At 39.6% G+C, this 18526-nt stretch overlaps 1 protein-coding gene across 1 annotated transcript in view; it reads right to left on the bottom strand.

Moving 5' to 3' along the window:
* The window catches only part of CDS1 (CDP-diacylglycerol synthase 1), a 73741-nt gene that overhangs the window by 36165 nt on the left and 19050 nt on the right, over nucleotides 1-18526 (bottom strand). Inside the window, exons 2-3 of the mRNA XM_009206810.4 lie at nucleotides 16618-16745; nucleotides 9042-9138 (exon numbers count right to left, since the gene is read on the bottom strand). Of these exons, the coding sequence (XP_009205074.1) occupies nucleotides 9042-9138; nucleotides 16618-16745 (225 nt within the window). The remainder of the gene's footprint in view (nucleotides 1-9041; nucleotides 9139-16617; nucleotides 16746-18526) is intronic.

The raw sequence follows: 18526 nt of genomic DNA, 5'->3' as shown, positions 1-18526 counted from the left end.
TTTTTTTTTTTTTCATGCATTGCTGTAATGGCCTTCTTTTGTCTCTTTTTTGATCTTTGATGGTTTAAAGTCTGTTTTATCAGAGACTAGGATTGCAATCCTCTGCTTTTTTTGTTCTCCATTTGCTTGGTAGATCTTCTCCATCCCTTTATTTTGAGCGCCCAGTGTATACCCTTGCATGTGAGATGGGTTCCTGAATACAGCAAACTGATGGGTCTTGACTCTTTATCCAGTTTTGCCAGTCTGTGTCTTTTAATTGACCATTTAGTCCATTTACATTTAAGGTTATTATTGTTATACAGAACTTGATCCTGCCATTATGATATTAACTGGTTATTTTGCTCAGTTAGTTGATGCAGCTCTTCCTAGCCCGATGGTCTTTACATTTTGGCTGCCGTTTTGCAATGGCTGGTACCGGGTTGTCTTTCCATGTTTTAGTGCTTCCTTCAGGGTCTCGCAAGGCAGGCCTAGTGGTGACAAAAATCTCTAAGCATTTCACCATTCAAAGGATTTTATTTCTCCTTTCACTTATGAAACTTAGTTTTGGCTGGATATGAAATTCTGGGTTTAAAATTCTTTTCTTTTTCTTGGCTTGTAGAGTTTCTGCCAAGAGATCTGTTGTTAGTCTGATGGGCTTCCCTTCTGTAGGTAACCCGGACCTTCTCTGGCTGCCCTTACCATTTTTTCCTTCATTTCAATCCTTCTGGTGAATCTTGGCAATTATGTGTCTTGAGTTGCTTCTTGAGGAGCATCTTTGCATGCTCTCTGTATTTCCACTGGAATGTTGGCCTGCCCTACTAGGTTGGGGAAGTTCTCCTGATGATATCCTGAAGAGTGTTTTCCAACTTGGTTCCATTTTCTCACTTTCAGGCACCCTCTAATCAGATATAGATCGGCCTTTTACAGCATCCTACATTTCTTTGTAGGCGAGCCCATTTCTTTTTCTTTTCTTTTTTCTTTAGATTTCTTCTCGCTTCATTTCATTCATTTGATCCTCAATCGCTGATACTCTTTTCTTCCGCCATCTGGGAGTCGGTTAATGAAGCTTCGTGCATTTGTCATGTATTTCAGGTCATGGTTTTCATCTCCTGTCAGTTCATTTATGGCCTCTCTGCATTAAATTATTCTAGCTTATCAATTCTTTCCACTCTTTTTTCAAGATTTTTAGTTTCTTTTTGTGCTTTGGTAATGGGACTCTCCTTTAGCTCTGAGATGTTTGATGGACTGAGCCTTCTTTCTCTCATCTCATCAAAGCCGGCTCCTCCATCCAGCTTTGATCCGCTGTTGGCAATGAGCCATGCCCAGGAGATGCTGCCTGGTTTTGAATCTCCAGCTTTTCTGGTTCTGCTTTTTCCCCATCTTTGTGGTTTTATCTGCCTCTGTCTTTGATGATGCGACCTACTGATGGTTTTTGTAAGTCCTCCTGTTTGTTAGTTTTCCTTTCTACTGTCAGGGACCCTCCACTGTAGGTCTGTTGGAGATTTCTTGAGGTCCACCTGTGACCCTGCCTTGCCTGGGCATCAGGCAGCAGAGGCTGTAGAAGATAGAATACTGCTGAACAGCTTAGTGTACTCTTTGTCTGATTCTTGCTTTGGAAGCTTCTCGCCTCAGGGGTGTACCCACCGCAGGAGGTGTGGGGTGTCAGTCTGCCTCAGTGGGGATGTGTCCCAGTTAGGCTACTCCAGGGCTTGGGGACCCACTTGAGCAGGCAGTCTGTCCATTCTCAGACCTCACCCATGTTGGGAGATCCACTGCCTCTTCAAAGCTGTCAGACAGAGTCAGCGGTACTCCGTAGAGGTTTCAGCCGCTTCTGGTTGTTGCTTGCTGCTGCCGCTTAGCTGCCCTGTCCTCAGAGGTGAGCTCCATGAGACAGGTGACTTTGAGCTGCTGTGAGCTCCCACCCAGTTCCTCGAAAGCCTCCCAGCAGCTTTGTTACCTACTTTAAGCCTCAGCAATGGCGTGGGAACCTCCCCAGCCTCGCTGCTGCCTTGGGTTCTTAGATCGCAGGACTGCTGTGTTAGTACGAGGGAGGCTCCGTGGGCATGGGACCCTCCCCCGCCAGGTGTGTATATAATCTCCAGTGTGTTCAAGCATGCTGATCCAGCAGTATTGGGGTGGGAGTTGGCCCATTTTCCAGGTGTTGTGTGTCTCAGTTCCCTGGCTAGGAAAAGGATTCCCTTCCCTTATAAGCCCCAGGCAAGGAGTTCTGGGCCTCTGCTTCAGCTGGTCAGCTGCAGCAGCTGAGCACAGATTGTCTGACACTCCCCAGTGAGATGAACCCAGTACCTCAGCTGAAAAGCCCCAGAAATCACCTGTCTCTGTAAGTTGTCAAGGCTGGGAGCTGCAGACTAGGAGCTGTTCCTATTCTCGGCCATCTGCCTCAAGGCTTTTTAAAATATCATACTGATGTAATTTTTATGAACGATTTGCTAGGGTATTAATCCACTGGCACTATAAATTGTATTTATTTTACTGAGAGGGGAGAATAAAAGTGTTTTTAATAGCACACATTATATTCATATGATCAACTATAGTTTGCAGGGATAATTAATATGGAACTTCTAGGAAAACAGAAAACAAAAGGTTCCAAATAGTATTGTCGAAATCTTTAAACTCTATGTGTATCTTCCAGGACTGGAGGATTACACAGACATTAATACTCCACACCATCAATACTGGTAGCAATGTACACTCAAAGGACTCTGTTGGCTCAATTAATGTTTTAAGAACCTTAAAAACAATAGTCAGTATTTAAGTGTCTATTCTTTACTAGTTATTGAGGACTTATAGAAATAACATAGGGCATCTGTTCACAGAGAGGTACGTCTCTCAGGGAGGAAACACGACTACAACCCATGTGAAATAGGCAAATGGACGTGTGTAGAGGCAGACACACCTGTGGCAGGGACAGGGGGTGGGCAACGGCAGAGCCGGAGGAGAAGGATCTGCAAAGTCACCGCCTGTAGAGGGAATGGGGCGTATTAAGGGAACTACTAGGAGGGTGGAGTTGCTAGAAGACAAAAGTGGGGTTAAGAAGGAGAGAAAGAGATGAGCCTGGTCCTGGAATCCTAGGAAACAGCAGGAAGCACTGCATCGAGGAGTTGAAAGGACATGACTGGACATGAGAGTTCGGGAGAATAAAGTGGAAAGAATGGACTGGGGAGGTGACAAGAGTAAAGGCAGTCAGGCAGGCAAGATGCCACTTCGCTATCCAGCTGAAGTGGTAGAGGAGTAGAGAAGAAGACAGGAGAGAAGTAGAGGGGGCAGAACTGACTAGACCTGGTGGGTGAGGAAATTGAGGGGCTAAGGGAGAAAAGGGAACACAAAATAACACCAAGAAAGGCTTGGGAAAGTAGACAGTACGAAAGAATTATACAAATTGTGTCAATTGTCATATTCAACTAAAATCAGAGTTGAGGAGCCAAGTGGAAAAAGCACTCAGGGCACACAGCACCTGCTCCACGAATTATCCAAAGCTCAGCTGCTGAAACAGCTGGCCATACCCTCAGACCAGTTTTACTTAGTGGCTGCTGAAACAACAATGTGCCATGACTCTAAGACTAGTTTTACCTGCCACTACTGTCGCTCATAATCAGAGCCTGCCAACTCCCCAAAACTTCACTAGTGCCAGTGGGCTTTCTTTCAAAACAGTATGTAGCATTTCTCTCTTTAATAAAACTCCCAAGCTTCTCTCATTAATAAAACTCCCAACCTTCTCTTTGTTCTTTAGACATACCAAAGACAACCCTGGTCTGGGTGTATGCTCTGAAGTGCAATTCTGTTTTTCTAAAAAATATATATACATTCCCAAATAAAATGCTTTGCATAGAGATTTGTCTGTGTATTGTTATTTAACTTTGACAACAGATTTACTCTGGATGGCTGAGGTATGGACTAGAAGTTCAGATCTGGACATTTTGAGTATGAACTATAGTACCTATGGGTTATCCAAATAAGTGTCTATTTTCACTTTGCAAATCTTTTCTAAGAAAATACTCCTGCATATAAAGTTAGAGCATATTTATGTTCTAATATGTTCAGGATAGTGTTATTCACACACACACACAAAAAACAGAACATAACCTGAATGTCTAAAAATAACACAATGATTTGAATAACTTCAAATGATGCACTGAATGAATTCAGATATTCATTCACTTTAAGTGAATAACTGCATGATGAATTACATTCCATCAAGCAGACAATCTAGTAAAGCTAATGATTATAAAGACCACAGAACAACACAAAACTTTTTTTAACAAGTTTGTTTTTTTTAGAGACAGGGTTGTGCCACGTTATCCAGGCTGGACTCAGACTGGAATTTCAGGGCTCAAGTGATCCTCCTGCCTCAGCCTCTCGAATAGCTGAGACTACAGGTGTGTGCCACCGCACCTGTCCACAAAATTTTTGATGTGATATTTAGCTTAAAAAGCAGGATGCACAATGTTAGTCACATTATTATTATGACCATGGTTTTAAAAACACAAATTAAGCAAAAAGTGATGAAATAAAATACACCAAATAACACTACTAATTGCATTTTGGTAGTCAACAACAGGGTTGGAATGATGACTTTTAATTATCTATTTTCCAAAGTAATTTGAACACACTTATACAATTCTCATAATGGGAAAAAGTAAACACACCATTTAAAAGTAAATTACATAGCATGAATTAAAACTTCATGACAACAGTTTCCAAGAAGGCAGGGGGAAAAAAAAACCTCTTTCAATATCTTCTATGTGTTCACATCTGTCTTTAAATCAAAACATGCTTTAGTAACTCCATCACTTGGAAAGTACGATTCTAAGCCATGAATACAACAATTTTAAAATGACAAAAGAAGCCTTTTAAAGAACATGGGTATGCATTCCATATTAAAATAGTAGCTGTAATTTCCTAGAAGTTTTGTTTGTTTTTTGAGACAGAGTCTCATGCTGTCTCCCAGGCTGGAGTGCAGTGGCGCCATCTCGGCTCACTGAAACCTCTGCCTCTTGGGTTCAAGTGATTCTCTTGCCTCGGCCACCTGAGTAGCTAGGACTATAGGTGTACGCTACCACATCCAGCTAATTTTTTGTATTTTGAGTAGAGATTTTGGAAGTGCAAAATTGAGGGTTTCACCATGTTGGCTAGGCTGGTCTTGAACTTCTAACCTCAAGCAATCTGCCCACCTCGCCCTCCCAAAGTGCTGAGATTACAGGCGTGAGCTACTGTGCCTGGCCTCCTAGAAGTTTTTAATGAAACTATATTGAATTAGTCATTTTTGAGTGCTGACATTTAAGGCAACTGTAAGCTAGATACAATGTGTCCTTCTCAAAATATAAATGATCTAGTTAAGCATAGGAATAGAAACAAGATTTTAAAACACATAAAGTAGTATCAATTGAGTACCAACTATATGTGTGAATCATCCATATCCTCTTAACATAAATATCATATAAACATTATATGTGTATATATATATGCATGTATATGTATGTAATAAACTTAAATAACCAATAACAGCTCAAACCTACTTTACTTAGATCTTTAATATTCTTTTTTGCTTTTTTTGAGACAGGATCTCACTCTGTCGCCCAGACTGGAGTGCAGTGGTGCGATCTCAGCTCACTGCAACCTCCACCTCCCAGGGTCAAGTGATTCTCCTGCCTCAGCCTCCCAAGTAGCTCAGATTATAGGCACATGCCACTACCAGCCGGCTAATTTTTGTATTTTTAATAGAGACGGGGTTTCACCACTTTGGCCAGGCTGGTCTCGAACTCCCGACCTCAAATGATCCACCTGCCTTGGCCTCCCAAAGTGCTGGGATTACAGGCATGAGCCACTGCACCTGGCCAGATCTTTAATATTCTTATTTTCTTCTTTAATTAAACTCACCAATTGAAGCAAATAACTTGTAATAAGATCATATTTTCCTTTCATAGTAGAAAAAAAATAAACAAAAAAACTCAGGTACTGTAGGCACACTTATGGTTCTCTTAAAAAATCAGAATCCAAATGTATGCATGCATGCCTTTAAAACCATCTTGAATTTTGTCATAAAGAGTGGTTAGAAAATAGTTTTTATCCACAAATTCTTGCTGTAGTTATTATACTCAACAGTTCAGTTTGGAGAAACATGTAAATCACAGGGGAACCCACCAAACCTGCCTACGTCAGTGTATCTAGGATATTGGTGGTTTCTGATATCTTAGATCAAAATTTTCTTCTTACTCCTTACTTCTCCCAAATAAATTCTTAATTCCAAATAAATTCTCCCAAAATACTTCTCACTGCTTCCCAAATAAAACTCAAACTTCTTCACATAGTATTGCAAGGCCCTCCAGAATCTGATCTCTAATTATTTTTCGGCCCTGTGCTCAAGGAAGAAGCACCTTTTTCTGTCACCCAGGGAACGCTGTGAGCAAAGGTCCAAGTGGCACTTTTCGCCACTTGGACCTTTGCTCACAGTGCTGCCTCCACCCTGATACACGGCTCAAGGCCATACTCAAAGGTCCCTCCACCCACAAAGCCTTGTGTAACTCCCTGCTCTCACTTGCTCCCTTCTTCCTCGAGCCTGCCCACTCACCTCGAGCCTGCCCACTGAAAAGTGCTCTGCAGACACTTGCTTCTTAAATGCCCAAGTCCCAGGGCCAGTGGTGGTCATTTTAGTCCTTGGCACGTTCAGCGACAGAAGACTGGGAGCTGGGGGGCCTCTTCCTGGAATCAAACCCAGACAATTGCCCATGCCTGCCCACTTGGCTTTCAAGCTCAGCTTCCTCTGCCCTCACATTAAGTCTATCCTATTTATTATCCATTTTTCCTTTGTGAGAAACAGTACTTTCAGATCTTAGCAAATTAGCAGAAAAAGAAACTAACTTCTTCTCATTTTCATTACTTGATTTCCCCAAGGAAGTGCAAAATTAATGAGAGGACAAGAAAAGAAGTGAAAGAGGCTTCGAGGTGCTTATAAAAGCCACTTTAAGTGGCTTCAAGAGCTGATAGAATTTTTTTCATCATGTCTAATTTCACATCAAAACGTATTCTTTTATAAAATAAAAGGAAAACCATATCATATAGCTCATAAGCTTATGAGCTACGAATATAATTGAACATGGAGGGAGACTGGCAAAATGGATAAACACATTTCTAAGCGGGCAAGAGAAACCAGAGATGAAGGAGATGAGAACATAAGAAGAGCCTGGATTAACTGAGAAGGAATGAGAAAAAGTAATAACGATGATAATACTAATAAAGAAGGCCACAGGGCACCCCAGAGAGCAGGCTCTCACTGTGTGCTGTCAAACCATGCTCAGCACTGCCTAAGTGCTTGATGAGTGCACTGAACAAATCCATTTCTCCTTGGTTCCAACACTTGTGGGCTTCGAATGTTTCATGCTTTAAATATCTGGGCTTTTGCACACAGGAATCCTCTTCCTGTGATGGTCCTCCCCCAGACTTCATCGTTTACTTCGTTGATTCCCACTCAGCCTTCAGATCGCAGCCCATGTGCTTGGCACTGTGCCTCTGCAAAGGCTCCCAGCTCTGCCTTTGCTCTCTTAGTACCATTCTTTTTTTCAAATGCTTATTGTAGTTTGTGATTATATATAGTCGTGTGTTGCTTAACAACAGGGGTATGTTCTGAGAAATGCATCGTTAGGCAATTTTGTTGTTGTGCCAACATCATAGAATATACTTACACAAACCTAGATGGTATGGCCTCCTATACATCTAGTCTATATGGTATAGCCTATTGGTCCTAGGCTACAAATTTGTACAACATGTTACTTTACTGAATACTGTTGGCAATTGGAATAAAATCACGAGGCAATAGGAATTTTTTGGCTCCATTATAATCTTATAGGATTTCTATCGTATAGTTGTCCATCACGGACCAAAATGTCATCAGGTGGCATCTGACTGTAAATAATCAACTCTTTAAAGTGCAGATAGTATGCTCCATGAGGGCAGAGAGAGGTACATTTTTCTCAGTACCACTGTATCATCCATAGAACTAATGTAATGCCTGGCATATAGCAGGCATCTTGGAAGCATTTGTTACACGAATGAATGAAGGGTTAAAATACTTATTTGGCTTCCTGACTTGTTGAGCTTCCCACACACACCAAAATCCACAACTCAACTCCCAGAATGGTTTTTCCTTGCCTCTCCAGTGCCCTACAAAGACACCCTCTACACGTACAACTTGCAGATCTTCCAATGGACCGCATCCTCTCACTCCCTCCTTGGCCTGCCCAGGATGTCTCCACTTTGGAATTCCTTTCCCTGTCCAGTATTCAGGACTTGGCTTTGGTACCATCTCTTTTGGAAGCCCTTCCTCATCTCTCCCTCAGACTGGACTAGGTGCTTTTCTACTGTGCACTCCTAACATGTTCTATCATAGAACTTATCTTGCTTATTTAGCATACTTTTATTCATATGGTTACTTGTATGTTTCTGCCATTACACTGAGTTCCTTGAAATCAGGGATCTAGCTAAGAGTCACATGTTCATGTTACGCGTGTGTGTGTGTGTGTGTGTGTGTGTATATATATATATATACATTTTGTGTGTGTGTGTGTGTGTGTGTGTGAGATGGTTTTACTCTGTTGCCCAGGCTGGAGTACAGTAGTACAATCACAGCTCACAGCAGCCTCGACCTCCCGGGCTCAAGTGATCCTCCCACCTCAGCCTCCCCAGTAGCTGGGACTACAGCCATGAACCACCACCACCTAGCTTATTTTTTAAAATTTTCTGTAGAGACGAGGTCTCAGGCTCATGTCATATCTTTTATAAAATATGCTTGGCACAATGTCAGACACATAGACATGTGCCTGTTACACAAATTTGGTCTCTGCTGAATGAACACATTGAATAGTCATTTTGCAAACAGAAAAGATTAAGTCAGATCATCATGAAATAAAAGACACTTAAAGGAACTAAATATGCTATGACTGAGTGTTGAATTAACTTATTTTTTATGATATGCTCAAATTACTTCAATCATATATAAATGTTGAAAAACAAAGCAAGAGACACTCAGGGAAAAGTCAAACACTTACAAGAAGCATCAGCATGAAGGATCCCATATAGATGATCAGGAAAAACAACGAGATCATAGTTAGAGTGAGAATTCCACGTATCCACCAGTTTTTCCACCTACAAAGAAAACGGAAAGTTAGTATTTAATGTGTTCTTAAGGTTTTTTTTTGTGTGGTTTCAGTATTGATTTGCCAGATTTATGAATTTTCCTTAACTATACTTTAAGATTCCACTACTTCACTTTATATAATAACAAACAACAAAAACAAAAAGCAAGTAGCATTCATGCACCCCACCACCACCACAAGCCTCACACTTCTCCCCCAGTGTGCCACACAAATATCACTCCTTGTGTGACCATGTCATATAAACTGTTGGCAGCCTTGCATGAAAAATCCAGAATAATTCAAATACATGGATGGTGATTTCTGAATGCTCTTATACACAAATGATGACATCTATATTTAGAATTGTTGCCGTTTTTCTTTAGGAGTTTTCTGATTTTTATTAATTCAACTGGTAGCACTTAAATTATGTTAGGTTACAAGAGATTTTGATTCAACTTCAAGTCTAGTAACATATATGCAGTGTATTCTAAGCACAAGTCCTCACTCCTTTTTAAAAAAAAAAATAGAGACAGGGTCTCACTATCTTGCTCAGGCTGGTCTCTAACTCCTGGGTTCAAGTGATCTTCCTGCCTTGGCCTCCCAAAGTGCTGGGATTTCAGGTGTGAGCCACCATGCCCAGCCCTCATTCCCTTCTTAGAACAGAAATATTAGCTGCCTTCATAAGATATAGAATCGCTTCAGCCCTGGAGTTTGAGACTAGCCTGGGCAACGTGGTAAAAACCGAGCTCTACAAAAAAAGCAAAAATCAGCTGGGCGTGGTGCTACTCGCCTGCCTGTGGTCCCAGCTACTGAAGGGTGGTGGCAGTGGGGAGGGGGACAGGAGGCAGGGCATGTCAGGGCTGAGGTGGGAGGAACACTTGAGCACAGGAGGTCAAGGCTGCAGTGAGCCATGATTGTGCCACTGCACTCCAGCCTGGGTGGCAGAGCAAGATACTATCTCTTAAAAAAAAAAAAAAAAAAGATTACATTCCTTGCTTTCAACCACTCTCCAATATAATTTAAACACTTTCAACAAACACTCTTTTCAAATACTCCTTTGAAGGATCTAAAATACCAACATACCAACAACATATATTTTTTTCCAGTTTCCAATTTCTTCATAAGGTAGTTAAATTGCACTCATTCAACTTTATTTCCCTCTATTAACAAACTGTGTAGGCATAAACTTCTCATGAGAGCTTGAGCATGGGGCAGAACTGAAAATGAGTGTAGAGTCAAAAATGCTATGGCTGAAAGGCTCCATGTAGTTGTACAGATACAACTGTTTGCGGATTAATGGATGGATTAGGAAACTGGGCTAGGTCACAAATCTAGTCAAAGGTAAATAAAGCACAACAAGCCAAGGCAAAATCCTGTCTCTATAAAAAATACAAAAATTAACCAGGCATGGTGGCTCACGCCTGTAGTCCCAGTTACTTGGGTGGCTGAGGTAGGAGGATTGCTTGAGCCTAAGAGGTAGAGGTTGCAGGGAGTTGAGACTGCGCCACTGCACTCCAGTCTAGGCAATAGAGGAAAACCCTGTTTTAAAAAAAAAAGTAAGGGGAGGGCAGAAACCTTGACCAAGGGATTTCCCTTTAGGACTTTATCCTAAGGAAATAATTAATGGATGTTAAACCAAAGTGAGCTACAAAGAAAAATGTTTAATGTAGAGGTATTTTTAATTGTGAACATTTAGTAATAAACTAAATGCCCAGCAATAGGTGGTCAGTTGGGTAAACTAGACTACAGCCATACAACAAAATATGTCATAGACATTAAAACTGTCTCTGAAATATATTTAGGATCCTACATAAAATGTTGTTCCTAATAACACTATGGAACGAAAATGAAAACAGTAAGGTAGAAAACAGTACAATCCCATTTTTGCCTTACACACATCCATACACACACACACACACACACACATACCGCACAAAAAAAAAGCCTCAAAGAGTAAACACCAAAGTATTCTAAATATTAATATTTTGGTAGGAGAATTATAGGATTTTTTTCCCCACAAGTAATGTACATTTCTTATGTAATTACTATCTTTAATCCTATGTATCTACAAATTCTAAGTCTTTGCAGGACAGTCTGTTTTCTTTTTTTTATTATTATTATTATACCTTAAGTTCTAGGGTACATGTGCACAACGTGAAGGTTTGTTACATATGTATACATGTGCCATGTTGATGTGCTACACCCATTAACTAGTCATTTACATTAGGTATATCTCCTAATGCTATCCCTCCCTGACACCCCCTACCCCACGCAGACCCCGGTTTGTGATGTTCCCCACCCTGTGTCCAAGTGTTCTCATTGTTCAATTCCCACCTATAAGTGAGAACATGTGGTGTCTGGCTTTCTGTCCTTGTGATATTTTGCTCAGAATGATGGTTTCTAGCTTCAGCCATGTCCCTACAAAGCACATGAACTCATCCTTTTTTGTGGCGGCATAGTATTCCATAGTGTATATGTGCCACATTTTCTTAATCCAGTCTATCATTGATGGACATTTGGGTTGGTTCCAAGTCTTTGCTATTGTGATTAGTGCCTCAATAAACATACATGTGCATGTGTCTTTATAGCAGCATGATTTATAATCCTTTGGGTATGTGCCCAGTAATGGGATGGCTGGGTCAAATGGTATTTCTAGTTCTAGATCCTGGAGGAATTGCCACACTGTCTTCCACAATGGTTGAACTAGTTTACCGTCCCACCAAGAGTGTAAAAGTGCTCCTATTTCTCCACATCCTCTCCAGCACCTGTTGTTTCCTGACTTTTTAATGATCGCCATTCTAACTGGTGTGAGATATCTCATTGTGGTTTTGATTTGCATGTCTCTGATGGCCAGTGATGATGAGCATTATTTCATGTGTCTGCTGGTTGCATAAATGTCTTCTTTTGAAAAGTGTCTGTTCACATCCTTTGCCCACTTTTTGATGGGGTTGTTTGATTTTCTTCTTGTAAATGTTTCTTCTTGTAAATGTGTTTAAGCTTTTTGTAGATTCTGGATATTAGCCCTTTGTCAGATGGGTAGATTGTAAAAATGTTCTCCCATTCTGTAGGTTGCCTGTTCACTCTGATGGTAGTTTCCTTTGCTGTGCAGAAGCTTTTTAGTTTAATTAGATCCCATTTGTCAATTTTGGCTTTTGTTGCCAATGCTTTTGGTGTTTTAGACATGAAGTCCTTGCCCATGTCTATGTCCTGAATGGTATTGCTTAGGTTTTCTTCTAGGGTTTTTATGGTATTAGGTCTAACATTTAAGTCTTCAATCCATCTTGAATTAATTTTTGTATAAGGTGTAAAGAAGGGATCCACTTTCAGCTTTTTACATATGGCTAGCCAGTTTTCCCAGCACCGTTTATTAAATAGGGAATCCTTTCCCCATTTCTTGTTTTTGTCATGCTTGTCAAAGATCAGATGGTTGTAGATGTGTGGCATTATTTCCAAGGGCTCTATTCTGTTCCACTGGTCTATATTTCTGTTTTGGTACCAGTACCATGCTGTTTTGGTTACTGTAGCCTTGGAGTATAGTTTGAAGTCAGGTAGTGTGATGCCTCCAGCTTTGCTCTTTTGGCTTCAGACTGTCTTGGCAATGTGGGCTCTTTTTTGATTCCATATGAGCTTTAAAGTAGTTTTTTCCAATTCTGTGAAGGAAGTCATTGGTAGCTTAATGGGTATGGCATTGAATCTATAAATTACCTTGGGCAGTATGGCCATTTTCACAATATTGATTCTTCCTATTCATGAGCATGGAATGTTCTTCCATTTGTTTGTGTCCTCTTTTATTTCATTGAGCAGTGGTTTGTAGTTCTCCTTGAAGAGGTCCTTTACATCCCTTGTAAGTTGGATTCCTATGTATTTTATTCTCTTTGAAGCAATGGGAGTTCACTCATGATTTGGCTGTTTGTCTGTTATTGGTGTACAGGAATGCTTGTGATTTCTGCACATTGATTTTGTATCCTGAGACTTTGATGAAGTTGCTTATCAGCTTAAGGAGATTTTGGGCTGAGACAATGGGGTTTTCTAAATATACAATCATGTCACCTGCAAACAGGGACAATTTGATTTCCTCTTTTCCTAATTGAATACCCTTTATTTCTTTCTCTTGCCTGATGGCTCTGGCCAGAACTTCTATCACTATGTTGAATAGGAGTGGTGAGAGAGGGCATCCCTGTCTTGTGCCAGTTTTCAAAGGGAATGCTTTCAGTTTTTGCCCATTCAGTATGATATTGGCTGTGGGTTTATCATAAACAGCTCTTATTATTTTGAGATATGTCCCATCAATACCAAGTTTATTGAGCGTTTTTAGCATGAAGGGCTGTTGAATTTTGTCAAAGGCCTTTTCTGCGTCTATTGAGATAATCATGTGGTTTTTGTCCTCGGTTCTGTTTATATGCTGGATTATGTTTATTGATTTGCATATGTTGAACCAGCCTTGCATCCCAGGGATGAAGCTCACTTGATCATGGTGGATAAGCTTTTTGATGTGCTGCTGGATTCGGTTTGCCAGTATTTTATTGAGGATCTTTGCATCGATGTTCATCAGGGATATTGGTCTAAAATTCTCTTTTTTTTGTTGTGTCTCTGCCAGGCTTTAGTATCAGGATAATGTTGGCCTCATAAAATGAATTAGGGAGGATTCCCTCTTTTTCTATTGATTGGAGTAGTTTCAGAAGGAATGGTACCAGCTCCTCCTTGCACCTCTGGTAGTATTCGGCTGTGAATCCATCTGGTCCTGGACTTTTTTTGGTTGGTAGGCTATTAATTATTGCCTCAATTTCAGAAACTGTTATTGGTCTATTCAGGGATTCAACTTCTTCCTGGTTTAGACTTGGGAGGGTGTATGTGTCCAGGAATGTATCAATTTCTTCTACATTTCCTGTTTTATTTGCATAGAGGTGTTTATAGTATTCTCTGATGGTAGTTTGTATTTCTGTGGGGTCGGTGGTGATATCCCCTTTATCATTTTTTATTGCATCTATTTGATTCTTCTCTCTTTTCTTCTTTATTAGTCTTGCTAGCGGTCTATCAATCTTGTTGATCTTTTCAAAAAACCAGCTCCTGGATTCACTGATTTTTTGAAGGGTTTTTTGTGTCTCTATTTCCTTCAGTTCTGCTCTGATCTTAGTTATTTCTTGCCTTCTGCTAGCTTTTGAATGTGTTTGTTCTTGCTTCTCTAGTTCTTTTAATTGTGATGTCAGGGTGACAATTTTAGATCTTTCCTGCTTTCTCTTGTAGGTATTTAGTGGTATAAATTTCCCTCAACACACTGCTTTAAATGTGTCCCAGAGATTCTGGTATATTGTGTCTTTGTTCTCACTGGTTTCAAAGAACATCTGTCTGTCTTCTCATTGGTTTCAAAGAACATCTTTATTTCTGCCTTCATTTCATTATGTACCCAGTAGTCATTCAGGAGCAGGTTGTTCAGTTTCCATGCAGTTGAGCGGTTTTGAGTGAGTTTCTTAATCCTGAGTTCTAGTTTGATTGCACTATGGTCTGAGAGACTTATAATTTCTGTTCTTTTACATTTGCTAAGGAGTGCTTTACTTCCAACTATGTAGTCAGTTTTGGAAGAAGTGTGATGTGGTGCTAAGAAGAATGTATATTCTGTTGATTTGGGGTGGAGAGTTTTGTAGATGTCTACGAGGTCTGCTTGGTGCAGACCTAATAGTGAGTTCAATTCCTAGATATCCTTATTAACTGTCAAGACAGTCTGTTTTCAATATTAGACCAAAAACAGGATAAAAATGTATAAAACAGATTACATGTAAAACATTCATGTAATCTTTGTAGAAAAGTTTCTTGAGAAGATTGAAACCATTATACTATCTACTGTTCATTTTCTAAAACCAATTCACTCATAAATAGCATAGATAAGAACACAGGCATTGAAGCCACAGTACTCAGGTTCAGAATGTAGTTCCATAACTTACTAGCTACATGACCCTTGATATATATAATATCTGTCTACGTTTCCACATTTATATACTTGTGTTATGAGGTTGCCGTGAGAGTATTAGTTAACACATATAAAGTGCCTGAAGCAATGGTAGTACATAGTAAATGCTAAATAAATATTAGCTGCTAGTATTTGCTATTGTTACTTTACATCAGAAAAAAAAAAACTTCCTGATTAAGGAAGATCTTATGAAAGACACATACAAATCTGGCATCATTCTTATAGAACATCAACTACACAAAATTTCAGGTCTGAGATAGACTTGATGAGATTTTAACACAAAGTAACATCTGTGAATTAGGTCATGAAAACAACTGGGAACAAGAACTATTAAAATAATCATGCTTTTAATAGCAGATCAAATATATGTTCTATTGGTCAAAAAGTATGAAAATTTTGCTTTTAACCAATGTATTCTAATATGGTTACCCCTTACAAAGTAAGAAAAAAGAAAAATTCATATTACATTTACTAGATACAACTAAACTAGTGGTTTTCAGACTGCAGGCTATGACCCAAGGGTAGTAAAATCCATTGAGTAAGTTACATGTAGCATTTTTTGTTCAATAACATAGAACAGCATCAAACAGAAAAGAAATCAGAGGGTATCACAGTAATGGGAAGAGCTGTTTCATAACATTTTTGCAGCAGTTAAAATATACATTTGTGTGTCTTGGAATGTGGTATACAACGTATCTCTCACTGTGTCATAGTGTCAAAAAGCTGGGGAAACATTGTTCTTTCTATACCAATGTGTAACATTTCATACATTAATCTGGACAAAAGCTTAGGTTTATTTTGCTTTTATAAATTTTATAATTCATATTACTAAAGTATACAATGAAGGGTAATATAATTAGCTGAAATTTTGTGGTCATTAAACATTTTTAAATGTTGCACAAGTATAAAATGGTAATGGGTTGTGGAGTTTTAGACAATAATCTTAAACTCAGTTAAAGGAAAAAAAAAATACTGGCCTGGTGCCATGGCTTACACCTGTAATCCTAGCACTTTGGGTGGCCAAAGTGGGCAGACTGCTCGAGTCCAGGAATTCAGGACCAGCCTGGACAATGTGGTGAAACCCCATCTTATTTAAAAAAGAAAGAAAGAAAAGAAAAAAGAAAAAAATACCTATTTCTATCTGGCATTTGAAAAATAGGGAACAGAGACTATGGAATTTTCTTTATTAGGTGTTCTAATACCAGAAAAAGCAACGTGACGTGGTAAATAGATCATAGACTTCAGAATCTGACAGCCCAAGGCAAGAATCCCCGGTCTGTATCTTACTAGCTCTGTAGCCTTCAACAATTAACCTCTCAGCCTTGGTTTTCTCGTACTTCACAAGGTTTTAAGGGTGGATACACATTAAATACATAGAACTATACCTCAGATATTAGGTGACCTCTTTGACCACCTAATACCATAGCTGGAAAACTTACAAAAAGCCAAATTTCTTACATGGACAATAATAACCTCAAAGCCTATCTTGTGCACTAAGATATACTCATCTTCATCCAATCATACCTGGAAGATAAACCAGATAGAGCTTTCTTGAGAATCTCAGGGGTTCTATCTGAGGATGCTGGAATTTCCGGAATATCAGAATCTGTTCTGGAATCCAAATCTCCATATCTGTCATCAATATCTGTTTCCTAAAATTAAAAAGACAAATTACTTTGCAAAATCATGTTTAGAAAAGCACATGCTTGCCAATACATTCATTTATTGCTCAGTGTGTCACATCTCAGTTACATAATCTGAAACAAAGAAACAATTATTAATTTATCTTGAGTATCTTAGCACTGTTATACTTCTTTGTTAGGAAAGTTTGATTATCTTTGCTAAAATCTACTATTAATAATATGAAGGATAACTTTAAACAAAAGAAGCTCCCATATTTTCTAAATCAGAAATATATCCCTAAAATCAGATACGTATTGTTTTGCCACTTACCTGGGAGATCCCGGTGTTAGTTCCATGTAGATTCTGATCAGCTGTTAAGAGTCCCTTTTTAAATTTGATTTCAATTAAACCATCAACAATAAGAGTAATATCTTACATGAGCGTAGCATTTCACATATATTTTTAAACATTTCAACTTCCATCATTTTTATTAGATCCTCAAGAGAGAATCCCAATTGAAGCAGGTCAAATGGACCTCATCTCTATTTTACTGGTAGGTAAATTATGATCAACAGCATTTGGTGATGAGGTTTTTAAAGAAGTTATTTAAAACACAAACTGACTACTGAGTGCATGTACAGGAGCTACGTGAGGATGCTGGAGATGGCAGGGAGCTCTAGGCCTTTAGACAAAGGTGGTCACTGCAGAATTTCCAGGGATAGCGTGGTCAATGCAGTTTTCAAAACAGAAATGTCATCTAATGCTGTTTTAAAGTTGCTCATTCTGCCATAATTCTCCACTGCCAAGTTCTTTCCTCTCCTACAACCTCTCCCTCCTCAGGCCCTACCCTTTCCATCCTATCCTGGCAACCTTCAGTTATGAGTGGTAAACACACAGACACCTTGGGAGAATGGCTTACAGAGGAGGAAACTGGAGTGAGGGCGTTGAACTGGGATAGAGGAAAAAGAATATTCCCTGGAGGCAAATACAAATAGACAGAGCACTGAGCAGGATATAGAGCCTGAAATAATCCTAGGAATAAAAGCGCCCAACAGTTCAGAATGTTGAGGATGTGCAATCCAAACTCAGCCCTTATTAGCTCCAAAACATCGGCAAATGTCACCGCCCCTTTGAACTGTTTCTTCATCCCTGAAATGAAGCATTTAGTACAGTGCCAAGGACTTAGTAAATTCAAATAAGCAGTAAGATAATATTATGATTGAATCGAGTCTTCTAATTCCTCATTAGGAGGCTCATCAAATATAATGTTAGCCTTTGGGAGTATTTTCAGTTTTCATAAAGCACTAATACACTTTAGTTTCCTCACTTTTTAAGTATACAATTACGAAATTAAATGTGTCAATGTACCCTAAATGACAAATGAGAAATAGAAATGTCAGATTCCCACTGTGACACAAAGAGTCAGTTGGCCCCGAAGCTGCTTAAATACAGAGAGATGGTAACTAATAAACAACCAGACAGAACATCCCCTCAGAAAATGGCATGCCACCTGCTGTCAGTCTGATAAGCCACAGAGCTTGGACATCTGGAACAAGGGAAACACATCAGTTTTGTTTCGTGTTTTTTTTCCTTTGCCCTGCCATTTTCTTTTCACCTTTAATAACCCAGAGTATTGACAGGGGTGGTGTGAGGGGTAGTGGGGATAGTGACTAATGGAAGTGGTTCTCTAGGGCAGTATCACTATCCTACAAAAAGAGCATGAGACTAGGAATCAGGAGTTACCAGCCCTAATTCTACCTCTGCCCTAACTAGCAGCGAGACAAACGGCAAATCACTTAATCTGAAGGGA

The sequence above is a fragment of the Papio anubis genome, chromosome 3, assembly GCF_008728515.1.
Source record: "Papio anubis isolate 15944 chromosome 3, Panubis1.0, whole genome shotgun sequence".
Classification (NCBI taxonomy): Eukaryota; Metazoa; Chordata; class Mammalia; order Primates; family Cercopithecidae; genus Papio; species Papio anubis.
The sequence above is the reverse complement of the archived record's forward strand: the minus strand, read 5'-3'. Positions and strand labels throughout refer to the sequence as shown.